The sequence below is a fragment of the Tyto alba genome, unplaced genomic scaffold, assembly GCF_018691265.1.
Source record: "Tyto alba isolate M040663 unplaced genomic scaffold, T.alba_DEE_v4.0 Super-Scaffold_16, whole genome shotgun sequence".
Lineage (NCBI taxonomy): Eukaryota > Metazoa > Chordata > Aves > Strigiformes > Tytonidae > Tyto > Tyto alba.
The window spans coordinates 10904437-10932296 of record NW_024881278.1 but is presented as its reverse complement, the minus strand read 5'-3'; the positions used below and the strand labels follow the sequence as shown (position 1 = coordinate 10932296).

The window sequence follows — 27860 nt, the reverse complement described above, 5'->3', positions numbered from 1 at the left end:
GCTTGGATAAGTACATTTTTAAAATGTGCCTTCATTCCTTACATCTCCTCCACTGCAGTCCCAGATGTACAATGGCAAAGTCAGTAGTTTAGAGTGGATGCTCCTTGTGGCTGAGAGTGCAGAAGGGAGCAAAGAATGAAAAATAAATCGAGTGCTTGCTGATCCAGCTAATACGAAAGTCAAGCAAATTAGCAAAGCTCCTTGAGAAATGTCATAGCACTGTATTATCTGAGGGAACCACTCCACACTGGATTTGAAGACTAGGAGTAAAGGTTGCAAGACACCAAACTTCACTTAAAAAAAAAAAAAAAAATCTCACAGGTTATTTGATCTACTTATTAACAGGACAATCTCTTCCTTTATACTTGATAGGTTGGGAAGTATTTTGTCAGCAACAACAAGAAAGTCTCAGACAAGCCAAATTTTTTTACACAACATATACTCATTCTCTTATACCAAAATTCTGAAGGTAAGCAAGTGAAAAGTGATCATATTCATATGATTTCCAGTATATTAGGTTTTGCCCAGAGAAAATAAATTACAAAGCTTCCTGGAATAGTAAAGTGGATTTTATTATTCATGGAAAAAAGCAGAATAGACCAAAACGCATAAGTCATGAAGAAATAATCTAAACATAACAGATCAGTACTTCCTGTTCCAATCATAAGAAAATGGGAACATATTCATTGTTCACTGTTTATTTTAATTGTTAGGTAGTCATTTTACTTGGTTAAATCTGACTGTCAAAGACACTACTCAGCCAATATTTTCATTAAGAAAAATAACAGCATTGCCACTGTTACTGTTCTTTCTCCTACTATTTGTATTAAAATCACATTAAATCTTTGATGTCTGGTTCAGATTTTGGCTAAAAATTCAGTTTGTCAATCCGTATGTCTACATATTTATTAACTACTTCTGGTAATAGTTCAATGTTTTAGGGTGCATAGGTACTACTGTCAGTTTTCAGGAATGACAGGGTAAATAAGGTTCACCTGTTTTGATCATAGGCAATTCATCAACTGGATTAATTTTTCTCTTACATATATATTTGACAATTTATAATTCCACTCAAAAATAATATGCAGTCCTGATCGCCAGGTGTGTATTTCTTCCTAAAATTAGTCTACATTCTTGCAGATGGCCATCAACATTGTCTTAATAGCACTCAAAGTAGCTGAAAGCTACAGCTTTTGTGAAGCAATGAAAGTGCAGAACATATATTCAAATATAAACAATTGCTATGCATTTATTTATTTTCTTTATATTTGTGTTGACTTTGGATGTCAGAATAAACTTTGCTTTCAGTGGTGTCCCACAGGAATAATTATTAGAGGATTTACTGCCTCATATGAATCACTGAAACAGCTCTTAAGAAGGAAGTCTGAAATGAAGACTATAAGTATAACTAACTGCTGGATAGTCAATCACAGTTAAGAATTTTGAGAAGTTATGTGTCTTGTTATTTGGGTTTATTGCTTGTTTGTTTATTTTAACTTCAAGAAATGTAAATAAGCAACTGCCATAATCAGAAAACCAAATTCTCTACAATTAGGATTTGAAGCTGCACAGCCTAGGAATCAAATAATTATCTTTCATAATCCTAGGGTGTACTGATCAATTGAATTTGGTCTGACTTTCAGCATGGATTTGACTGAAATCTTCAATTTAAACGTGCACCTAAGATTCACTTGATCTGAAATCTGATTTGTGGGTATTAAATTGGTCATAAAACAATAACTTTTTGAGGTGAAGTTTCAGAAAGAATTTATAAATGTTTGTCATAGAAAAAGAATCACAAGAAGGAAGTGGGGAAAACCCCACAAAATCCAAAATAACAGAAGTTTACATTTTTCAACACTCAATTTCAGAGTGTACATAAGCTTCAGATTGGATATTGGTATTAATCAGAAAATTCTTTGATGGACTGAATTACACACTCAGTAAATCCACCCCACCTCCCAAATCCTGGCATGAACTACAAGAAAGTTACCACAGACTAGATTTGTCCTTCAATTAATGGATATTGATTATTTGGTGAAGTCAACAGATATACTCAAGATCAGGTACAGCTGAAACACAAGGACAGTTTCACTAGTTAAATGCATTTTATGCTATAACAGATTTCAGCAGCATTAAGAAGAGTTTATGATTTTTTTACTTGTATCCTTTTCAGTAAGATCATTTGTTGAGTAAACTACTACAAAATACAAATCATACTGACAGAATACGGCAAATCACTTATATCCATTTCTACTCACATGTGTTGTTAGCCGTTAGCCATTCATTAGCATAGCATTTAATTATGCTGAGAGTTGCTGACATGATTGGAAGGCCTGTGTTGTTTCTGTGGGCCAAGTTTCCCCTATGCTGGAAATTACTTCCAGTAATTCTTCTTTGCTTTATTTTTATTCTTGAAACTTGCTACTTCAGCTACTTGGTGTAAGCAAGCACAGAGGGAGATTACTGTTTGTTTTTTAAGTATACAGCACACTTACTTGCAAGATTAAGTACTTGATTGCCCAATATATGTTAACATAAGATATTATGCAAATTGTTGCATTCTGGTATCTGACAGTAATGACTTCTTTTATTTCCCTTATTTTTCAGATGATGTACAGCTCTAATGGCAAGATAATATATACCCAGTATTCTCTCAGATACAACATGAAAAAACATATTGAGTATGAAAAAAAGAAGCCTACCTGACCGTCCATCCCTTTGAAAATCCACATGGTACCATTCCCCATCATTCACCTTCTTCTGCAAGGCTTTTATTTTTATAGTACCTGATCCCATGTCTAACAGCAGGTAGAGGTGGCCATCAAGCATCTCAATTGCAAAAAAGTCAACTTTCACCATCTGAGGGTGTTTGGCATCTTTTTGGTGCCTTGGTTTTCCATGACTGAAAAGAATCAGGCCATTTGGCTCAGTCGTACGAAAGTCAAATGATATTGAGCCTGTTTTCTTGGCATTCCACTTTGGCAAAGAGATGAAGGACTCTGGTGTTTCAAATGTGATTGGATCTAAGGTTGCAACATTCTCACATTTAAATGCTACAACCCCATGAATCTTCATTTTAGGATCTCCTTGCTTGGCAAGTCGAGATAACTCCAACCTGACATCGTTATTTTTATATACAACCTGGAAGCAAAACAGATAAGTTACTAAGAGGAACTTGGCCATTTTAACCAAACAGATATAATTCTGAATAGGCATATTATTTAAAGGATAATAATGATAGTATATGAATATGATCATTTACATACACACAAAATTAAATAACTATTTTCATTGACTACTGATTTAATAACAGTTTTCATTAAACCAAATTTGCTCTAACAGTTTTCCTAAAGTTAACAGAAACAATCTGAAACAATTTGCACGTAATTTATACTATCAGTCGCAAACTAGCTTGCGTGGCCTTGATTGCTTAAAGCCCTCTTTGCACAGCCATTCTGCTGTGTTAGAGGAGTATTAGATTTCTTCTTCCTCTAAAACCCTTTGTCACTGTCTTAACTCTTCTGTTCATGTACAGAAAATGTACCAAGGTCAGATACTTTATAATCTAACATCTTTTCAGTTTGTCCTTGGGGCTGAGGAATAGTAACATCCATGGTATTCATGAAGCTATAAAATAGGGAAACTAGTATCATACAGATCAAAACAGAGAAAAACAGGACAATCTTTGAGCCAGTTCAATTGGACAAAAAATAAACACACTTACGTATTTTCCCTGACTGAAGACTTTTCTGATAAAAATGAAAGACAATATTAGTTTTAAAACCAATTGACCTCCACATCAAATATTCTTGCTTCAAATCACATATTTACTCTGCCCAGAGAAGCCTGTCATGATATAACCATTTCCCAGGGTTCTAGTCTTTGTTTGTATATTCTAAAATTGCTGCTATTTCTGTGTTGTCCTGGATGCAAGGACTGATTAAATGAAGCTCCCCAATAGCCACAGTACGCACAAGTATTTTGTCAATATCTTTAATTATTCAGTAAATTATACAACTCAAGCTAAAATACCACTGAAGGGCTGAATATGAATGCATGGTGACAGAAGCTAAAACCTTCTTCTCCGTTTCTAAGGTTAAGCCTACATTGGAAAGCAATTTAGAGCAAAAGCAACAGCTCAGCAAATCAAAGCACTTTGTGCTGAGGCTTCTTCATCTACAGATTTTATACCATTCAGGACTAGATCATGTCTGGCCCCTGTTCCAGTGTTCCAACCATGCAATGTAGTCTGCAGCTGTTCAGGGGATCAGTCACTGTTTTAGACCTTACATCTGTATCAGAGGTTAGAAAGTGCTTACTGAATACTTAGGGTAGAGCTTCTGGATTAATTTCCTCTGAAGCCTAGTTTGAACACAGCTGAAACACACTCTGCAAACTGAACTGACACACAGTAAGTGAAAGAGACGATGGATGCACTGCAGAAATGTGCTGCTGTTAGAAATCAAAGCACTAGCATACACACAGTCTTAGATGGCATACCCCAGAAGTGATAGCTGCTATTGAAAAATGGCGTTTAAAGATAAGAGAACTCTAAACAGATGATTGATAGATCGATGATTTTTTTGTTGTAATAATTGCATTCTTCTAAATTATATCATCATCCACCCAGCAATTTCATCATAAATCATGGAAGAATTATTAAAAATGTCTCCTAAAAGCTAATAAACAAGCCTATTTCTCCATTTTATTTCAGATTTCAGTACAAATACTGCTGTTCCCACTGGTGCTGTGTCTCCAAAGACAAGAAACAAAGCTCACCGTGTATTCCTGACTGCAAAAATGATACTCTGCCACAGAGGGGCAGATAACATGTTGCCTTTAGGTAAAGACATCAGAAGTCACTAGAATTGAACTAATTTGTAATCTTAGAGAATAAGGATCCATATTTATAACACCTCAGAGATTTAAGATTACACAAAGGAATTTAGAAGAGTACTGGAGAATAAGCACATGCAAGTGAACTCCTGTTGGAATGACTTTCTGGCTTTAGAATGAAGAAAGCCAAAAGCTTGAAGGTGGCAGCAAGAAGCCAGTAGCCTGGCAGGCAATATTACTTAAAGATATCTGTACTCATGACACATTAGCCACTTTCTACAGCAAGAGAGATTTTGGATAGCTTCCCCCTCCTTTGAAGGAGTTAAATGGGGAAACCTTTCTAGAATAGACTGAAAATCATTAAACAAAGGCTAGCAGATACGATTAAAAAAAAGGAACAAATGGGCTCTCATTATAATTAAACCATGATGTTTGACAATGAAATTAAGGCAACAAAGAACATGAGAAGAAAATATTCTTTAATTGCCTACTGAACAAAGGTAGGTATCAAGACAATACAAATAAACGTGCAAAGATAATTTCTTGTTTATGGAAAAATTCAAAATGTCTGATATTAATGAAAGCTGATTGACTGAATAATAAAATTAGTAGTTAATCGCTATGTTAGAAAAACTAAGAAGACAAAAGGAGAGCTAAGCTTTCCTTGGTGTCTAAAGCAACTCTAGAGGCTTCGAAGTCATTTGCCAACTCAGAAACAATAATTTTTAACAAATATAGTTGAAGGATCTGATGGACAAAGTGTAAACAGAAATACTGGCAATGATTTTCTCAATAACTTGTCACCAGCTTTTTAAGTAGCTTAATATATAACGTGATGAAAAAATTGCTAGAGCACTTTAGTAAGGGTGTCAAATATTGGGAATTTTATGCCACCAATATTCAAATATTCTTGGAACCCCTAAATATTCCATATGACTATTTCTTTCTTCTAGATTCCACAATTAAAACTTTGTAGTTACTGAGATGTGAATGATTACATCTTATTACATTCATTGTGTGGAAGTAGAATAAAGTCTACAGCTATGTTTTAGAATGGTTATGTACCAAGTTTTGGGATGTTTATATCCTTTTAACCTTATGAAAGTGAAAATTTGGAACAGAATTATCATGGATAATTAGTATTAAAACAAGAATGTATGAACCATAACTGAAAACTATAATTGAAAAGAACTGTAAATTACTAACTGAACACAGCTGGCATTTGGACATCCATTTCCTGGTGTTATGCTGAGATTCTCACCCCTCTCCCCATCTCCCTATCCATGAAACACACACTCAGCCATCAGTGAAGCACAGCAAAAAGGAGAAAAGCAATATGTTCACAAAAAGTAGTAGTCATTATTTCTTACTGTTCAGTTATTTTCCTGAAATTTAATTCTGAGACTAATATCTGCTTTATAACTCATGGAGGTATATGCTTCTTTTGCAAATAGTTTACTCATTATTGTCTAAAGTTTCTGCCTTTTAATATTTTTTTTCCCTTCTGGGTATGTAAGGACAAACATGTTTTTGGTAGGGCTTATATAATCCACTGCTATTTCTATCTAAGACACCCAACATATTGTTCTTTAACGTTAACTCAATACATTCTCCCTCCAATAGAGACATGGATCCACAATTAGTCAAGTGAAGGTAATTTGCAATGGAGATATAGTTCAGTCACATTCACCTTTACTCCTACACAACCAGCATCCTTGCACCACTACGTGCTTTCCCAGTATCTGTTGGGCTGGCCCTGGTAATACTTTGCTTGCCCTCAGCAAGCTTGAGCAACAACGTCATTTTCCAGCACGTGAAACTTCCAGCCCTCAGAGAAATGTATCATGCTGTTAAGAGCACCTTGAATTTGTCTTCTATTCACTGCATTCTTTCCTCCTAAGCAAGGTTCAAGACCTCAGACTTTAAAATATATAATTACCGCATTCTTGGAAACTGCAAAAGTTCACCTAGGCTCCCTAAAAAAGGAGCAGTTAGCAATTCCCCACCTAACTTGCGACCAAGCTATCCAAAGCAAGGAATAAATTTGTTTTCCAGGAGACAAAGGGCAGACCTACATATCATTTTATCACGATATGAGCTCCCCTTGCTACCATCTAGGCCAACCACATGCCTGGTAACTTAGCGTATCACAGTGTTGAGTCTTAACAAAAAAGTAGGGCTAAGAGACAGCAAATACTAACTTAGGCTCAGCACTCTCAAACGTGGTCTGTGTTCATCATGAAGCACAGGTAAAATTAATTCATGCTTCCTAAAGATATATCACGTATATAATTTTTTGCAAGCCAGGGCCCTAGTATGCAAACAACTCTAAAAATATATTAAGAATTCACTACAGATCTTGCCAGTCATCGTTTCAGGTGCTTTCAACAACAAAAAATATACTAAAAAAATCAGTAATGTATATACATATAAATGACTTTGAGAAAAAGTGAAGAATACAGGGAATTTACTGATGGTATTAGAGATGTATCCTAAATACATAACAGTTCAAATATGAAATTAAAAATTCAATATAATAAAAACATTAATAACAACAAAACCCTGTCAGTTCTTTCTACTGACCCTATCCCATGAAATTTGAAACCATGAAAGATGTGAAAGAATCCAGATTTCAACACCATTTTCAATTCAAAGTGCAGGCCTTTTCACATTAAAGATTTCTTTTTGTATTTTGTACATCAAACACTATGAGAGAAGAAATGGCATTACTCTTAAATATTTCAAAATACTAACTCTGATAGCAATAGCCTTTCAATCACTGTGATGAAAAGCCTTTAAATTACTATGAAGCATTTCTTTCAAATTACTTTATATTATTAAAACTAAATATGATCCTTAAGGAGCTAATCACATCACCTATTTGAAGCATCTAGGTTTCTTTGAGAATCGAAGAGGAACCGAGAGTTCAGAGCACCTATGTTACGATCTTGCCCTGAAGAGCTCTTCTATTTGCTTAACAGGGAGATGAGGAAAAAATACTTTTCTAAATGCAGTTTGAATGAATAGATAAATCCAGTCTCTAAATCTGTTTTAAAAATTAATCCTATAAATCCTTATGTTACCATAAAGCAATCTTTTCATGAAACCTGGATCATCTAGTGCAAACAATGGCAGTTAATTCTCTAAAATGGAGACCAGTACAATCCAAAATGGCTCAGGTAGGTGCTGCTAACCTATAATTTTATGCTGCATGGTGAAATCAGCAGGAGATAACTTACTGATGTCAGAAACTGTAGCACGGGGACTCACAGTAAGTGAAGCCTGAGGTAATTTTATCAGCCTGCTTTAGCAGCCACGAGAATTTATGTGCTCAGTGACAACTACCAGGTGCACAGAGTGTCAAACTCCCCAGAAATCCAAATGGAAAACTGATCACTGAGAGTTTTGCACTGAGAGAGACCGTGTATTTTTTTAATATTTGATGAATGGTTTTGAACTCATCCATGAATGCCAGCTTCTCACAGAAGGCTTATAATTTTGCTGATAGGCCACAATTCATTTCCAAGCTCCAAAATGAATATATCAAGGAACACAATAAAGTATAGGCTATTTACGCAAAACTTAAGGAGTCCCAGTTCAAATATTTGCAATGGGGTGGTTTTCTGAACACAGTGTGAAACCACACAATATGAATGGTAACAGCTATTCAAGCCTCTGGGATTACTCAACTTTATAAACCAGCTTTGTTTTCTGAACACAGCGAAGAGATTAGCAGGTATAATGAAAGCTCCAAGGAAACAATTTATTCATCCTCAAATATCATGATTTTAATTTTCCTGGGGTGGATACGTGTCGGGGGTTGGGGGGGTAGTGGGTGGTAGTGTGGGGCATTTAAAAAGGGGGTCGTTCTGAGCACCAAAACAAAACCTCAGTGTCTACAGGGTCCTACTGAGTGGTAGGTAAGCCTCGGGACAGGGTTCTATGTTATAGATACACAAACACCTACAGAAAACGATAGCAAATGCATTTTTCTGTATTATTTTAGATCAGATAATATGGTCTGGGAAACTGCTCTGCAAATTTCAGTGTAAAAAAAAAAAACCTTGACTTAATAGAGCTAGGGTTAAAAAAAAAAAAAAAAGCATGTCTAATCAAGTGCAGTGCCATAAATTTTATGGAGTATATATCTGGGAGTTTCACATTATTCTGCCTGTTCTTCCTGTTCACTCTGGGCATCCAAAACCATGAAGTGGAGTAACAGAGCACACTTAACTCTCCATGCACTAAAATTGGACTTGGCTCTTATATGATGACAGAAGAGGAAAGAAACCCACATGAAAGGCTATTGATTGTCCAAATCCAAAGGAACACTGAACACTGCTTAGGTTATCCAGTAGGAGAAAAAAATAATATTAAATGATTGGAAAGGTAAATGGCTATATTAGGCCTGCCCCCTCTCATAGCAGTGGCTTTTGAAAATATGAAATGGACTTTTTCAAGGCTAACATATTGTTCATATAGCATGATCATATACACTTGTATCTAAAGCTGTAGACAGTATAACAAAGTATATTTTAAAATCAGACATACTTTCCACAGACTACTTTGTGCTACCAGGTAAAAAGAAAAGAATCATTAGAATAACTCTTGCTACTAGAAACCAGAACCAGTAATCCAGGAACTTGGGTTTAACAGGGCAGAAACGTGCATGAAGACTGAAGTTTGCATTACGACCATCAGGTCTAGTGGAGCTTCATCCAAAGCAAGTCATCTGCACACACATTTTCTGCAGGGTGTCATCCCCCTCATTTTCTTTTTAAGGAAGATAGCATCTACTATGAGAAAAAGAATATGGTATTCTCACTTACTAGTATGCAACTACAGAGTACAGACCACACTGGCCATTCAAATAGAAAAATAAAATGTACCAAATCTGGTCAAAAGCTACACTCAATAAAAGCTTAAGAACAATCATGTCTTAAGGTAAACATAAAAGTGTAATATACTATGCAATGATAATACACTCAGCTAGTACTGTTAATGCCACACTGAATGGCTAACTAGAGACAATAAATTTGTGATGCTTATTGTTTCTGTAACTAAGCAGCATGAGCATTTTCTGCACTCATCTTTCTTAATAATATTACAGGATATATTGCACATCAGACATTTTTAAAACTTCTGTTCACAGAAAACAGATATTCCTAATGCACATAAATATATGTTCTATTTCAATTGCTTATTATTATATCCTGCAAATTCTAGGAAGGCAGATGGATACAAAAAAAGGGTAAAAAAAATAGCGTAATTATATGGAATTCCACTACAAATTCAACAGCACATGTGAAGGTCCACTGTAGACTATCTGAAAACCATCATTGTCCTACCCCCAGTGAGGGTAAAAGAATGCAAAAAAAAAAAAAACCAGAACAACAAATAGCTCACAATTTGTTACAGGGAAGATACCTTAATTATGCTAGGGCAATAAAAATGTTGGTAATGGTTACAAAAAGTTGTAAAAACTAATCTAGTACTAATAGAATCAGAATAAAAGTAATGGGTATATTGTGAATGTTACAGGGCAGATTTGAGAAATTTTTTACTTGCTTTTCATTGGATTCACTGTGCATTACTGGGAAAGTCACCTCAGTTTCCTGCATCAGTCACCTATTTGCAGAATTAATACAGTCATGATAGCTGACCTTCTGGGCAAACTAGTCTCTTCTGCTGGAGTTTCAAATGCTGATCTCAGAACTGTTTGTTTCTTTTCTTTCCTGATTTGACTGACTGGATAAAGACATCTAAAGAGGATGCCAGAGACCGCCTTTTTATGTTCTAAATTACTGGCATATCGTTTAAGATGTTATATTAGCAGAAGTTAGGAAAAAAATCAACTTTTTTTTTTTTTTTTTAACAACCTTGATAATGGGATGTTACGTTTTTCACCCTGCTGTGGACACAAGTCTTTTGAAGATCTTTTTTTCCCTGTTCAATAGACTATTTTGTATATCCTGCTGTCAACTGCCAGACTGCTAAATGTTTCTGACTGTGGTTGCTATGCTTTCTCTTCTTAAGAAATGGATTCAAGATTTGTTCTTCCCACCCCCAGCCCCTTTTCTTTTTTTTTTTTTTTTTTTACTTCCCATGGCAAAGACTCATAGAAATTTCTTGGCAAAATCTAAATTGCGGAATTTATGAACAAGTTGGTTCCACTAAAGCTCAATTGGCTCCCAAATAGGAATAAAGCCTTTAACAAGACATAATTCACAAAATAAAACCAAGAGAAACAAGAATCACCAAAAGGAAAACAAAATGTATTATTTGAGGCAAAAGCAGCTTTGCATTAATACATTATAAAAAGTCTAAGGAAGAAAACAAATTATATGCTACCTTCAATGACTGAGAAAAGAAAGGGCTACAGGAGACTCTATTGTACAGGATTTCATCTTTTTCCTCCCCTTTCTTTAACAGTGCAGCACATCATCAAAGACAAATTCCGGAGAAAAGTCAGAAACATGCCATTTTTCCTCTTTCTCCATTAACCATTCCTGCCCAAGATCAAGCACAAGAACTCTTTAGGGACTTCAAGAAAGAGGCACTATAAAGCAGAACACAGTAATTACTTTTGTAGGGATCAAGCCTTATTTCTTTAGCATAACACTCATTATATGCTAGATTTTTTCAATATTTACCCCTTAAAGCTTTACATTCAAGTTCAGAAAATACAGAAGCAAATTACAGGAAAAGCAAAAATAGTGTAAATGTAAAAACAAATGCTCCAAGGAACAGCTCAACTCAAGTGCATCTGAAAGCAGAGTGGGAGATGTACTTAAAAACTGATCTACCTTTAATTAGGGTGGGAATCATATGGAAAAAAAAAAAAAACAAAAAAAAAAAAAACCAAACAAACAAACAAAGAAAAAAGAAAACAAAACCAACAACAACAAAAAAGGAAAATAAAAAAACCCACAAACAAAAAAACAAAACAAAAAACAAAACCACAAAACAAAAAATGAAGTGAGCACAAAAAGAGAAAAAGAATGAACCACAAATTAAAGAGAGAAGCTAAAATAGACCCAACACAGAATCCATGTTTGGGAGGTCAGTGATCTGAAGACAAACCAACAAACACTTGCTAATAAAAAAAAAAAAAAAAAAGAATTACCAATATACAAACCCCTGAATGTCTGCAAATATTTGAATAAATCTTTTTTTCCATACTCAGCATGCTTGAAAACATATATAAAAACAACTGTGGGCTCCAATTAAATGCAGAACATCAATTCTGCATATCCTTTACTGAAATGAGCGGGTTTATTCCACCCATCACTAGCTTTCCTTCCTTCCTTCAGAGTCTCCCATCAGTATATTAGTAGCTGCCAACTTATGGTTCTTAACCTAATTACTTATACAGAATAATAAATACCCAACTGGCTTTTCATTCCCCTTCTCCCTCACGTGTGTAGGTTACTCTTGCATCTAGCTGAATAGCTCACTCTTGGCTGTGGTTGCTTCTGGCTGCTTTCTGTTTTGGACTCATCTGCTCTGTTTCCTGATTCCTGGTTTAAAAGAATCTTCTGTTTCACTGAGGGGAAAATAGCCCTCTAATCCTAGGCTGAAATGCTGTGCCTATTGTATGAACTTCTGGCCAGCCTCCATGTAGATAGCATCCTTCCCTTTCAGCTCTGTTAGCTGACTATCTGTTCAGAGAAGTTGGCTATTTGTTGACAAGCTACAGAAACTTTCCTTCTCCCATTCTGGGACCCAGCACAGTACCTAGCTAGGTTAGCAGTGCTCTGATTTTGGTTTATGATATTAATAGAACAACAGTTTATGCAGTTATTGGCTAAATTCTGCCTTATCATGATAGATAAACAGTTTTTTAAAGAAAATCAAATTCCCACCCACTAACTACACTGCTAACTTTTACTGGTGGAGTGACTGACACATTCCTGGAACACATCCAGGAAAATTCTTCCCTACCTTCCCATGCAATTTCTTATGAATCCTTATAATCCTTTTAACTTATCCATTTTGCTTTCCAGCACTGCAACTTCACTAAATCTTCACATCAGTGTTTTGAAATGATCCTTGCCTTCTCAGATACCTGTGACAATCAGAAACTAAGTTTTCTGTAGCACTTTCGTATGCAAAGTTGTTACTATAATTCCAGCATAAGGGGCACAGTATCTAGCTGCCACATGTTTCCAGAGGCAGCTTTTCCTTCACCATTTTTCAATGATACAGAGAGGTACATCATGAGCCTGGCAGGCAGTGTGTTCTGTTGCACTCCATTCTGTGCTTACATTCCTTTTCTAGACAACCTATACTTCCTGAAATGAGAGATAAAAAACCCCGTACTTGCACAGAGAAGCAAGAAGAAAAGCAGGGCTCTTCCACCTCAGATACTGTTCTGTGTAGTGCACAACGTGTATGGCTAAAAGTAATTTGTAAATTTTCAAGAAAATAATTAATTAATGGGATATTTCTAAGACATCTCCTATATTTAAAGCATCTTTAACCACAGCCTACATGTGGGCCATCTTTATGTTAATAAATTTTACTGAGGTTAAAGCTATCCTCCAAAATATACTTGCTGAACTAATCCAAATTAATTATCATCATTATAATGACAAGAAACAGGGATGTATTACTTGGTTTTCAAGGTGTGGCATCTCATTGTAGTGAGAGAATGAAGCACAGTATGCATACTCAAGTATGGTGTTTAAAGGGTCTGATTCTGCTGGATAACCTCCAAGCCTGATACTTTGGTGCCAGCCTAGTGATAAAGGAATGTCAGATAGTAAAATCCCTTTTTGGTTCTGTACTGAGTAAGAGGTGCTCAGCCTCAAGCAAAATCAATTCTTTTGACAGATAATCAGTAAAACCATATAATACTACAACAATATTTGTCTAATAACACTCAAGAACAACTTGCCATACAAAATGAACTACCAACAAGTACCTTTACATAAGTGATTAATGGCTATTTTAATCTAAGACATACAAACTTTTAAAAGCGTACTCTTCTGCAAATATTATAGGTTTCTAAAATATTTTTGCTTACATAAGTCAGTCTATCACAATAAATACACCTCAGTGTTTATTTTGAAAATAGATATGAATAGTACTAATTCTTAGTAAAGGGTAGACAGCTGAATGTTTCAGCGATGTTCTGACATTTGTTTTCACCTTTAAATGTTTTGGATTTGTTTGGTTTGGTTTGTTTTTTTTTTTTTTTTTTGTTTTATTTAGAATAAATGCTTCAACTTCAATCTACCTTTCATATCAAGTATTTTTTGAAATGTTTTGAAATATCACTTCAGAAAAGTGGGGGAGAAAATAGGCTTTTCCTCAGGCAAAATTGAATTTCTAACTATTTTTGCTAAAATACCTTATTGGAACTACATATATGACATGTGCTGAATTATTCATATATAAAAAAAATCAGACAGGTTATACATGAAACCTAAAGAATTTAGGCAGCCGCATCTATACTACTATTTCTTGTGTTTATCTCAGTATGACTCCACTGAAAAAAATAATACAAGATTATGCAAAGAGTTGTAGCAAGCATTTTTTTTTTTTAAATTTGCCAAAATTATTTTCAAGATTCTGCTCTCTACAGTGGGGCCCTAGTCCCACTAAAGCCATTATTTACTTGTTAAAGACTGTGAAAAAGCCTACTATATAAAGACTGACTCAGAATTAAGTATCAAGCTGTCAATGATGTCTAATAAAAACTTTAATTCATTAGAACATAACAGATAAGATAGTAAAACTCAGTGTGGTATGGGCCTTGTGATTATTGTAGCCCACAAAGAAGAAAAACATTTGCCTTTTTGCAGGAAATGAATTCAGAATATTCTCGTTCTGACTAAAAAACAAACTTGAAAACAATATTTAGTAAGCAGAAAAAATATCAATATAAGGTATTAGTCTTAATATATACCAATAAATAATACCAAGGCATGAGACTAAGCCCTACTGTATGTACCCATGTGATACCGGCAGAAAACAAAAAGGCACACCTGATCTGTTTGGACTAGTGTCAGACTCAAGGCATAGTCCAGTCTTTGGAATGGTTTGGTTTTTCGAGCAGGTGTTTTATGAAGACGAAGGACACCAAGAGGATAACAGGAGGCACACTGCTTTCAGAAGTTATAATAATAATAATTTGCTCTTGTAAAAGCTGACCTGCTCGTACTATTTCCATTTATATTCACTTCCTTTCTATAAAGGGTTCTTTCTGTGCTACCAGGTGGACATCGTCCACTGATAAATGAGGGAAATGTCTGCTTTACAAAATGCGAACACCCTACCACCACCCCTGCATCCCCTGAAAGTTTCAGCTTAAAAAGAAAAGGAAAATTTTCAAAGTACGAGCCCTGGGGTTCTTTGTGCCATTTTCTTTCTAGCACCTCTCAGGGCTGTTACCTGTATGTACAAGTGACACATTAAGTTCTCAAGCGAAAAAAAAAAAAAGGGATAGTGTTCAAAGAATACATGTGGATATTCAGTATGCACAAACATCTGTACCAGACTTTGAATCAACACTCAAGTAGTGTTTTGAAAATATGGCACTCTGACTAGACTCCAGCCAGATTTATGTAAGAAAAGATAATGACTGAAAGGATGCACATATGTACTTTTTTTAATTCTCAGAAAAAAAAAAAAAAAAAAAAAGACAGACATTCTGGATTAAACAGATTAAAATTGTTGCAAAATTGAGCTGTAAGAAAATTGTTTGAAAAGCTGTTCCCTTTATTTACAGTGAACTACTTCACTTCTGATTCAAAATTTAAGCTCTCTTTCAAACACTGAAAGAATATTTAAAAAAAAAAAAAACAGTACAAATTAAGATGACGAGGGCTCTAAATTGAAAATTTTTAAATGTCATCTTTTCCTCCTGAAGTTCATTTTGACATAAGCAATGTAGCTGACCTTAGAAAAATCAAAAGTTATAACCAGTTACCTAATGAAGGATACTTTTCACATTCCTCAATCTTTAACCTCTCAGCACAGACCCTTAGGTGAGTATGGGAATATGCTTTCAAAAGACAAGCTTGAAAACTAAAATTTTTAGCCACACTTGATATTAGTAATCATTGACCCAACAGATACAGTGATCTCATGGTATGATTTTTGTTGTAAATCAAGCTGTTTCTAAATCTGTCTCAGGAATGATGAACTTGACAACTTTTAAGCTTCCTAACAACTTCCTCTAAGCTTATAAAAGAGAATGGCATACTGACTGATGTGATTTATTTAAAATTGTCGTATCTGTTCTTAACCATTGCTTAGATAAAGTTTGCCATTTACTTCATACTTGAATAAGAGAATGCAAAACATTATTTTTTTTTCAACTGCATAACTGGCATAATGAATTACATCATAGGTTACTATCACTAAGCTGGGACCAATTTACAAAACATCTTAATGTATCAAGTTCACCAAGTTTTGTGGTTTGTTTTTTATTTTTTTTTGTCAGGAAAAGAGACAAAAATTGTGCTCCTGCTCATCTTTGCTATTGTTTTTTAGCTGAAATAACACCAATCAGAAGTCTTCTTACCTGCTTCAGTATATCAGCATTTCAATTCTTGAAATTACCAAGAATGAAACTCACAAACACAAATACAACAGAAGTATTTATAGAAATCTTTAAGATATCAGATGTGCTAATCAATTTGTTTGCATGTTCACAGATGAGCCAAAATACTTAGGCTTTTACCCACATAAATTACCTCACTGAATTTTCAATTTCCTTAATAGCTCTTTGTACTCTTCATAGGCATAACCTTATTATTTGCAGATTAGATCCAGAAAACGGTAGGATAGCACATCTCCTCTAATTGTTATGTGACGTGTACACACAAACACAGAAGTAATTTTATTCCTGTAAGCCATCTGCCATCTTAGAAGGTTTTTATTTGTTTTTATAATAGTAATCAATATATTCAGAGTAAAGGATTCACTTGAATACATTCCTTAATTCTTCAGGGACAAAGTATATGCTGGTTTACAGGTTTCCAAAGATTGCCTAGATAAAACTAGTAAAAACTTTATCATAATGTTTATAGCAAAAGTTTTTCAATTGCTGATATGGAAACAGGCTGTAAAGTCTTGGCAAATCTGATTCCTTCATACCACATACATGGACAAGAGCATCGTTCAAACGGACAACTTTAGTATGAACTTAAATGCAAAGTTTACAACCAGCATGATTCAATGCTATTTTACAGTCGTGAAAAATTTTCTGATCAACTCAGTGAAGTTTGTGTGTGTCCCTAAAAGCAAACAGAACCTCAACTGAGATCAGCTAACTCCTGGAGTTTTTACAGAAACTGAAGTATCGTATTACAAGTGGTAAAAAAGTATATCTTATAAGCAAAGGTTGTAAAGACCTGGAAGTTGACATCTAGTTGTTGATACTGGCCAATTTTACCAAACAATTTTGGACTCTGATGATGCATTACAGTAATTTGTTCTTATAGAACTTTCTGTTGTTATCTGTTAGTGTAACACATCACCAAACAGCTGTTGCTAATATGATGTATTACTAGTTAGTGTGGAAGACATGCTAGAGACATAGTCCAAATACTTACTATAATTTTATATTAAATAATCTTAAAGACATTAATATTCCAGTAAGAGAAAGAGAATCTCGACTACAGAAAGTGAGAATATAGGCAGCAAACATCTAAACACATATGAACACTGTTCTCAGAAGAGGTTTACAGCCTTATAATATCCAGGACAACGTCATTTGGGGAATTTCTGTTCTGTGATTCTGAAGGAACAAGATTCATCAGCATCTTCTTGCCAGGTTCTGGCTACTTTTGTCATTTTATTGGCTGGCTCTTGAAATCCAATCTGCATTTTACCATCTTTTAAATTTTCCTCATCTCATACAGCGCAAAAAAAAAAATTTTTTCTGACTATAGTGAATGATGAAAAATAAAGAAGTAGTATTTTCTTTTCAAACATTTTCTTGGAACAGTTTTTCCTGTGTCTTGCATATTTCCATTTTAATCCAGATGTTGCAGAGTTGTGCCGAATATTTAATTTATGCTAACCTGTCACTTATTTTTTTCCCCCATCTATATATTTATGAATATTTATGAATGTAGCAGTGGCTGACCTGGGCCTTGTGTCATCTGAAAAACCTATGCACACTGGGCACATGGGATGAGAAGGGAGGAAGACTAGAATTTGTTTTTCCAGCTTTTAAACACAAAATAAACACTCTCCATAAGAATTGCCGGAATTAAAAGGAACATGCTGTTCCTTATGGTGATTAATTTAAACATCCTATCTAGAGGCTGAGGAAATTCTTGGTCATTTTCAAGCTCTGGCCTCTCTGCATGGGCACAGTAAAAAGAACGGGGGGGCGGGAAAGGACATGGAGACAAAGAAGCACACAGTGATTGATCAGTGGTGTTGCTCAAGCCCACATCAAGGGACCAAAACATCTCTGTGAGTACTTTTAGTTTCTTCCTCTTAGATATTTCTTGAAAGTGGGAAAGGTATAATACATAATTGATAACTCAGTACACATCACTTCCAGCCTCCACAGCAGGAGACCTACATCAGAAGTTTATGCACACCAAGGGCTATTCAGTATGAAATGGGTGTCCTTCCTGGTGGTATTTCAGAGGGTAAATATTCAGAATATCCTATGTGCTAGAGAGGAATTAATTCTTGAAAAATTCCCCAACCTCCTTCACTTGGTTCCAGTTTGTGCCTATGAAAAGCATAGAAATACCTGAAGAAATACTGTTAGCATCTGGGAGACAAAGTGCGTTTTCTGAAAGTCAGGTCCTTTAAGGAGGTATACTCCTAAAACCTTCTGTGTTCATTTCCTTTGGATCATTGTAAGTCGTACATCTTTAAGTCAATATTAGTACCCAGAATATTTACAAATCTTGGAGTGTAGGAAGAAACAGACTAGGAATAAAGGATGAAATCCAGGTCACAGTGAAATCATTGGGTCTGTAAACTTTCAGAATTCCTTCCCCAAACACTCCCCTTGCCAGAACACAAACATCCTACGTCTTTCACACTCCCGCATTTCCTCTTCTTATTTAAAACACTGTATTTCACAAAAGTGTAATGAATAATGTATATAAAATACTGTTATGGGATATTGATTTACTAAGTTTCTGATGAACATAAACTCACTATGATGCACTGAATAGGATATGTGGGAAATGTTACAGAACTTCTCAATGAGCAAAAAAACGTAACACATCTATAAATGATTCACAGAAATGACTTGTTGCAAATCTATAAAGTCCTCTAGCACAGCTCTCCAAGAACAGCGTGTTTCCCCACAGAATAGCTTCTGCTTCTTTATACAATCTACTCTGAAGTATCTCAGTGAAGACTGAGACAGGGCTTTTACCAATACATTTGGGAAAGTGCTCCACTCCATAATCTATCCTTACTGTCAATCATTTTTTCCTAATACTCAGCCAACCTGAATTTTCACTTTACTAATCCCATTGCATTACTCCCCTTGTGCTTCTATGCTTTAGCATTTATACTCTTCAAATATTTATAGTTATTGTTAAGGAAAAAAACATGCATTTTCCCTCAGGATATCAGCTTCTGTGCCTGAATGCTGTCAGTCTCCCCTGAAGTGTTGTATTTCTTTGCACATTCCAAATAACTAGCAGCAAAATTAATATTTGTGGTTGCTGGAAAAAATAGCCCATGTGGAAAACTCCTTTCCCCCTCATACACTTTCCTATGAACAACATTCCCTTTTTTTTTTTTTTTTTTTTTTTTTTTTTAAATCTGCTGTCACATTGTCAAAAGAGTTTATGGAACTGAACTCTCCAATTAAGGAAAGCAGACAATTACCAGATAGTTATATTACAGGGAGAAAAAAACCCTCATATACAATCATTTTGGATACCTGGTTCTAACCACAAATTATTGACAAACACACTGTATTAACATAACACAATGCATAATGAAACTATCTTGGAGGTCAGGTATGCTTTGGAGATCTTTCCATTCCGATTTCAAATGCTCCAGAACAGATGCCTTAAAGGAAAATAATCTTTCTTGCCCTCCTTCTCCTTTCTTTATTGTTGCCTTTTAACTTCATTAGAAGCCCTAACTCAGAAAACCATATCCTTTCACACTTCAGAGGTTACTGTCTATCATGATACAGTTACTTCACAACACAAATTTAAATTCCTTTATGATAAGCAACATTTTCTCCTCTCCTAGACTTTCACCAATTTGCTTTACATAGAATCATAGGATAGTCCAGGTTGTAAGGAACCTCAGAAGATCATCCAGTCTAACCTTTAATGGGAGAGGGAGCTTAGGTGAGATTACCTAGCACCCTGTCCAATCACATCTTGAAAACCTTCAGCTATGGGGACTCCACCATGTCCCGGGGGAAGCTGTTCCAGTGATTGATTGTTCTCAAACAAAGTTTCTTCCCTATATCAAAATAAAACCTCTCCTGGTGAAACTTGTACCTGTTGCTCATTGTCTTCTCTATGTTGTTCCTTGTGAAAAAAGAGCCTCTGCCCTCTTCGTAGCCACTTTTTAAGTACTAGAATACTGTGATGAGGTCACTCCAAGACTTCTCCAGGCAGAAAAGATCCTGCACTCTATCAGACTTCCCTCATAGGGAAAATCCTCCAGCCAATTTGATCATATTCATGGCCCTCCTTTGGACCCACTCTAGTCTTTCCACATATTTTTCGAATTTTGCAGACCAGAACTGGGCACAGTACTCCAGGTGTGGCCTGACAATCACCGAGTAGATCACTATATCCACTAGTAATACCCTTGAGGATGTAGTCGAAGATCTGATTTGCCTTTACTGCTGCAGTGGCACAATATTGACTATTCAGATTGTTGTCCATCAGGACCCCCATGTCCCTTTCAGCAAGGCTGCTTCCGGCCACACAAAGCCGAGCCTGTACTGGGGTTTTTGGTTATGTCATCCTACATACAGGACTCTACACTTGTCTTTGTTAAACTTCAGACTTGCTTACCCACTCTTCTAACCTGTCCAGGTCTCTCTAAAATGGGTCTCCCTTCTGACATGTCCACATCACTACCCAATTCAGTGTCATGAGCAAACTTAGTGAGGGTTCTTTCGATCCCATCATGTAGATAATTTATGAAGATTTTGAAAAGCATGGGGCCCAGTATCAACTCCTGGGGGATCCCACTTGTGACAGGCTGCCAGCCTGAGTAAAAGCCATTACCACTGAGGGCGACCTGTTAGCCAAATTCCCACCCACCTCACAGACCACCCATTCAATCTGTCTTGACAGTTTGTCTAGGAGAAGACTGTGTGAAACAGTCTCTAAGGCTTTCCTGAAGTCCAGGTAAACAATACCCACTGTTTTGTTGCAGAAGGTGATCAAGTTAGTCAGTTCCTAGGTTTTGCTTAATTTTATTTCTCATCTACTTTCTGTACACGCCTATCCACTTAATTCAGGTTAATATTTCTTTATACAAACATCTAAAGTATTTGGTAATCATCCCTATAAAAACGGTTGTGAAGACTACACAGTTGTGTGCCTCCCCCATTTATCACTCTTGTGCTTGGTTTCATGTTTCAATTACTTATACCCATAGTTAATTGAAGAAACATAATTCTTGACCTGTGATCTAACTTCGAGTTTGAGCTTCCCCATTAAAATTGCTTTAAATATTGACCTTTCACATGACAACTGAGGTATTGCAAAGTTTCATCTATTTCTAACCCAAACTCTAATTTTAAAAAACTGCAGAAAAACACACTGTGCTCTTCAGCATTCTAGTAAAGTACCCTGATGTTCCTTCTGGATTTTAGCACTATTTTTTCACTGTTCTTTACTCACTGTAGTGATTTTCTGTTCATCCTGAAACTTACAGCTTTAAATTGATCATTAAATTGGATTCCTTACTAACATGAACCCACTTTTTTGTCACTAATGATATAATTCTCCAATTTTCCCCATTTTCACTCACTTCCACTCACGTCAGCAAGAAATGGACTCAGGATGTCTATTTTGGGATCCTCTGCTTTCCATTTAGTGAACCTTACTTCTCTGTAATTTATTAATTTCCTCATTAATTTGATGAAAGTGCTACTCAACAGAGATGTAGGTAGTTAAAAATCTCCCATGAGCATGCTTTGATACAGAATATCTTCAGGAAAGACAGAATTTCTTCAGTGCCACTTGAAATATGCCTAATGTTAGTCTGCTTTGTTTGTATTTATTCACTGGAAAATTATTCAGTAGTTTCCTAGCACTGTAAGCATTTTTAAATATCATGCTAACCCATTTACTTGTTCCATTTCCATTTGTCCTATATAAATCATGTTACACTAATCTATACTGATGTCCATTAAAAAAAATTACCTCATTAAGTTCATCTGAAGCCACTAATGGAGTCCACATGTACTTTCATAGGAAACTTGCTTGCTCTTCCTGGGCATTTTCTGTATGTACAGCAAAGGTGCTTCCTGGCTCTTAATGCTTTTTTCAGAATACCTCCATCTTCTCACTTTTACTGTGATAGTGAATGTATATGTCAAGTTACCTGAATTAAGTAACATTTCCTTAATTGTGATTCTTGGCTACTTTAAATACCACTTAACAAGCCACATAGGATTTGAGTTCAGGAAGCAAGTAACACACATACTCACATATTTTCATATTCATGTTATTAATGATATTAATTTAGTTACTCTGATTATCCTGAAAGATCTCAGTGTGCTATAGAAACTCAATAAATAGATGTGCCATTCAGCACAGTCTAACTAGCCCGAAGCTGATGGGATTTGTTGTTTTGTTTCAGTTTGATATTTTTTTTGAAGTGTCAATCTGTAAGATCTGCCACAGTAAAGTCTTATTCCTCCTATTAAAGTCAGTGGGAGTTAGCGGCAATTACATCAGACTATGAATCAGGGCCAATTAGATAGAGATCTGTATATTAATTCATCTAGGAGATGCAGGAAAAGACACTGAGATGTAGCAGCTGCATTTTGAATGTGCATACTTAAAAGCCAGTAGAGAAAATATTGCATCATGCACCCAAATATTCTACTCTTTTTTTTTATATTAGTGTTTATCATGTCACTCTTCAGGAAACACAGGTGTATTCTGGATAGAAATTGGAGCCTTCTAATTTAAAACAAACCTGAATAGTTTAAGTACCTCAGAAAAAAGTCTTGAAGGCTCCTGATGGATTATCAGCTAAACATTAACATTTGGTAATGCAATCTACACAGAAGAGGAATATAAAGCTGAAAAAAAATAGGGAGAATGAAGGATAAAAAAAGTTAGAGAAAGTACAGAGATAAGCAAGAGTTTACTACACAGATAAGTACAGAGGTTTCAGAACATTTGATTACACAATGATGTGGGCAACTGTCACAGTTCAAAATTATCTACATGGAGGGGAAAAATAAAGTAGGTAACAGAGAGTCCAAACAGAAAGGAAAATAAACTGGAAGTAGATTAAATAAAGTGTGAAGATACATATAACAGGGAGTCCATTTAACCACTAGAAATATTTCCTGTGAAATGTGCTAGATTCTATATTGCCCTTTAAAAAAAAAAAAACAAAACAAAAAAAAAAAAAAAAAACCAAACAAAACAAAAACACCCAAACAAAACCCAGTAAAAACAGTACAGTGCCTACTGTATTTGAGAAAAATTACTTCAGCTAAACCCAATGACCTATTTTATACAGAAAGCCACATTAGATTATCAGTGTTACTTGGAAACTGTGACAGTTTCAATTAATAGATTACAGAATAGGGACAATCTTAAAGACTATGAGTGTCAGACTTCTGGTTAAATTTAATACAGATATAAACAGGCCAACATAGCTATAGATGTCACCACATTTGCTTAATTTTAGCCGAATAAATCACTGTTGCCTACACAAAACCACTGCATTCTTCTGCCAGTAACAAGATAATCTACTGCTTCATAAAAATCTGTGGTTTATGCCATCCAAGAATTTCATAGCATTTTGCAACCTGGAATTATCCTCACATACGATATACTGTAGGTATCAGTAAAAAAGGAGCCACACAGAATCAAATATTGCAAAGCCTCAGGTCAGGAATGGGCTGCATACAGCATTCTGAAAAGGCACGCAAAGGTTTCATGAGTGTCTTGCAAACCAATTTAACAATTGCATATGGAAAATTCAACAACAGTTTCCAGATATGTAGGTTCCAGATTTCTTATGACCAAAATGCCTCCTTAAACATGAGCACCTCGTTTATGTACCACAAAAGAGACAATGCTCCCTCTACTTAATTATTAAGATGCTCTTTCAGTGGATTGTGAAGAAGGCAGCTTTGATTCTGCACTGTTGAGATCAATGGAAACTTCTCAATTTTTTGAGTGGTGGCAAGGTCAACCCCAGTAAAAATCAAGTAATGCATTACAGAAATAATGTAAATAATATAATTGATTCTAATGGAAGGTAGACAGATGACAAGTCAGGTTACAAGTTTTATCGATAACAATGAATTATTACTGGCCATATATTCATAGAGCTTCTGCATGTCTTCTGCTAAAGCTCAAAATCTACCAAACAGCAATCAAATTTTCTTGCAAAGGATTCACTCTTGCTAATACTAGATTCCCACATTTGCATTATATATCAACCAATGTAAGTGTGCAAGCTTTCCAGCTTTTTAAAAAACACAAGAGAAGCCCTCCGAAAACCCAACTTCCTTCAAGTCAAACTTTCTGAAGTCTTCCTCATTCCTGTAGATGACTTGATTGACACCCTGAAGGTGGGCAACAGTGAAAACTACTTAAAGCTAATGTACCCCAGGTTCTACAAAGGCGTGCATCCCAAAGACCAAATGGATAGACTGCTTCCTTAAGAAAAGTTGTGGGGGTTTTGGGTGGGTTGGTTGTTTTTTTCCATAGGTGACAGACTATATCCAATAACCTCTTTCACATTTAAATCTTAAGCAAACATACAAATACTAAAACATCTAGAAACCTTTCATACTGTAGCATCATAGTCCTCTGGGAGAAATCACTGAGCAAGAAACTAAAATGGGACAAACTGCTTTCAAATATGTAGCAAAGTCTGGATTTGTGAACTCACTTTTTCACTACATTAAATACGTGTGTGAAATTAAAAAAAAAAAAAATTATCATACAGAGTAAGAATAAAGTTCTCTTGCTACTGCTTTCCATTTGTGTTGAAAAAGCAGCCACAATCAATTATAACAAAAGGGTAGAGAGAGAAAATAAAACAACAATTAACAAATAGAGTTGGAGTAGTTCCACTCCCAGTAAACCAACAGAGTGGAAAAGTGAATGATTGATTTTTAGTGAACATTGACGTAGTCTTGAGAGATCTCTCTCTCATCCATTTGTAATGATATAACTCAATCCACTGCATATTAAAAATAAATAGATAATCAGGTGTTTTATAACCAAACCAAACAATTTTCTAGTATCATTTTTGGTATATAGCAGCTTCCAGTACCAACAAATAAATTGCATCAAAGTCTCAATTCTTGCTGGAGCATAAGATAATCTTTTTGAAGAGATTCACTCCACTCCCTCAGCAAAGTAGCTACATTAGGTCATACTGCACAATATCAGTACAAACTTCAAGATTTTCTAAGAGAGCATGTTCACTCCAGACTTGCACATAAAGCGTCTTCCATTTAAATAAAATTGGTTGTGCCATTACACACAAAAATTGTTAATAATCATAAGTACTGAATATTATTTAAGTAGTATTTGTACATAAATAGTGTTTGTATAAAACTAACTCTATGACCATGATCTAAATATGAAGAGTCATAATAAAAATCAGAAGGTCTAGTGTTCATATCAAAGGGGTACCAGACCCAATTGTACACTTATTGTGCATTTGGACAATTCCAAATGCATTTTGTGTAATTTCTTTGACAGTAATACATAGTGTAAACACCTAAAACTTATTCTGTTCAAAAAGTAAATATTAAATTATAGTATTTTAAGTAAAACATTTAAAATAGTAGGCTCATGTTTATGCTGTATATATACATGCAATTCTTAAAAAGCCCTCTCAGCTGACAAACACTTTCTACTTTGGTCTATTTTTATGATTTTTTTTTTTTTTTTTTTAATAAGCTCTGACATTTTTCTCAGAGTTCACTTTTGCAATAAGTTTTATAAATTCATCAGAGAAAGCCCTGGAAGTGGACACTTCCTTGTCTTCCGTCCATATCTAGTCAGTTATAAAGCATTAACCATTTCAAATTTGGTGGACTCCTAGGCTAGTAAGTGAACGAACATTCTGCAGGCCTGATTTCATGCCACAGCTAAAAGATCAACATCAATTGCTTGCAGTGACAATGCCTGTAAATTACTACTTTTGTAGAAAGAATTCAGGAAGGAAAAGCCAATACCACAAAACAAAGCCAGCAATGCTGACCTACTTCCCCATGCCATATTCTTCCTCACACGGCCTCAAATTCCTTCTCTTTCCTCCTGCAGGTATTATACAGAACAAAAGCTCCCCAAAACCTGGAGAAGAGCGAGAAGAATTCAAGCAAAAATTGAAGGATAAAGAATAGTCTGCACAGGCCAAATACACTTCTTAACATATCCTTTTGGTACTCTACAGCAGGAGCTTCTCCTGTACCACTGATAACAGCCTTCTACTGCTGCCAGCTATAAGTCTTTGAACCAACAGCAGGGGATGACAGATTAATGATGCATAATTACAGTAGGCTGTGAAGGGGAATGGATTGTTATACTTGCATAGAATGTACTCCTCACTTTTTTCCCCAAGAAAAAAAAAAAAAAATCACTAAGAATACTACATCTAAGACAAGAAGCAAAAATGTTGCATCAAAAGATTTTGTTTAGGTTACCAAAAGAAATACCTCTGAGTTAAGAAATTCCACATTTACAGTTTCTAAAGTGAGCTTTTTATTGACATCCAACACATGAAATACTCTTTTACAAATGCCACTTTTTTCCATGTATATATATACACATACACAAATATTTATATATATATATATAAAAGGCCCTTCATGCACTACAAAGATTGGATTTACATGGGAAATAATGGTAAATTTGACAGCTCTTCATCCTCAAAGGTCTACTTTTCCATCCTCAATAAACTGTCTTTTATTAAAAGTTATTAGTGACATAGGAAGGGTTTACGTGCTATTAGATGTTATGTATAGCATACAAGACATTTAAGGGCATAATCCCTACTTCTCATTTGTGTAACCAATTTGCAGCATTGTATGGATATATAACACCACAGACATTTCTCTCTGGAAGGCAACACTGATGTAATCTAGGAAATATGAATGAACTCTTCCTATGTGAATATAACATCCATCTTACATAATTAGCTACCGTTATGTTTTGCATACGTATCTAAGGAGAACCATATGGTCATCAGATGAAGGTGTTACTGACAAAAATGTCACTTATGAAAAAGAACTGTCATGCTTTAGTCTCTGTCTGTATGAACTTGAACTCTTTAACATCTGTTAATCTTTCGGGACATATTTGCAAATGTACTCTTTACATAAACTTATCATCAATGAAGAGCAACAACCTCAGAACATATTACGATACTACCTGCTTTCACTGAAATAAACAAACAACTTTATTGGTTAGATAAACTACATCTTTCCCTCTCCTCTAAACTGACATACACTGAAATCTAACTAGGCCACCTTTAGAACAAATTATTGCCGAAACCTAAAAGTTCAAACAGAAAAGAATACAGATATTATTTATTATTTCACTGCCTGTTGATAAAGCTTTTTTCTTCTCCCCTCCAACTAAGGAAACTCTTTATGCTATATATAACTTTTATTCCAAGAATGTTAAAAAGCAGAATAATATGACAGAGGCCCCTCATTTCTCTTAACTTAAATCAAGAGTTACCTTGTGAGAGACAGTAGACCTTCACTGACACAAATCTAATTTTAGTTAGAATTAGTATTTGCATTTTAGTATTACATTTGTCCTTCATTAGCTACAGATACAAATGTTATTAAAAAGCATCAGACTAGATGTTCACATCTATTCCAC

The 27860-nt window shown here is 35.2% G+C and overlaps 1 protein-coding gene across 32 annotated transcripts in view; it reads right to left on the bottom strand.

Moving 5' to 3' along the window:
- Positions 1 to 27860, bottom strand: part of NRXN1 (neurexin 1) — a 722710-nt gene that overhangs the window by 427001 nt on the left and 267849 nt on the right. For all 32 annotated transcript variants that reach the window (XM_042789877.1, XM_042789881.1, XM_042789898.1 and 29 more), the window contains one exon: positions 2706 to 3144. In XM_042789877.1, coding sequence (XP_042645811.1) covers positions 2706 to 3144 — 439 coding nt within the window. The remainder of the gene's footprint in view (positions 1 to 2705; positions 3145 to 27860) is intronic.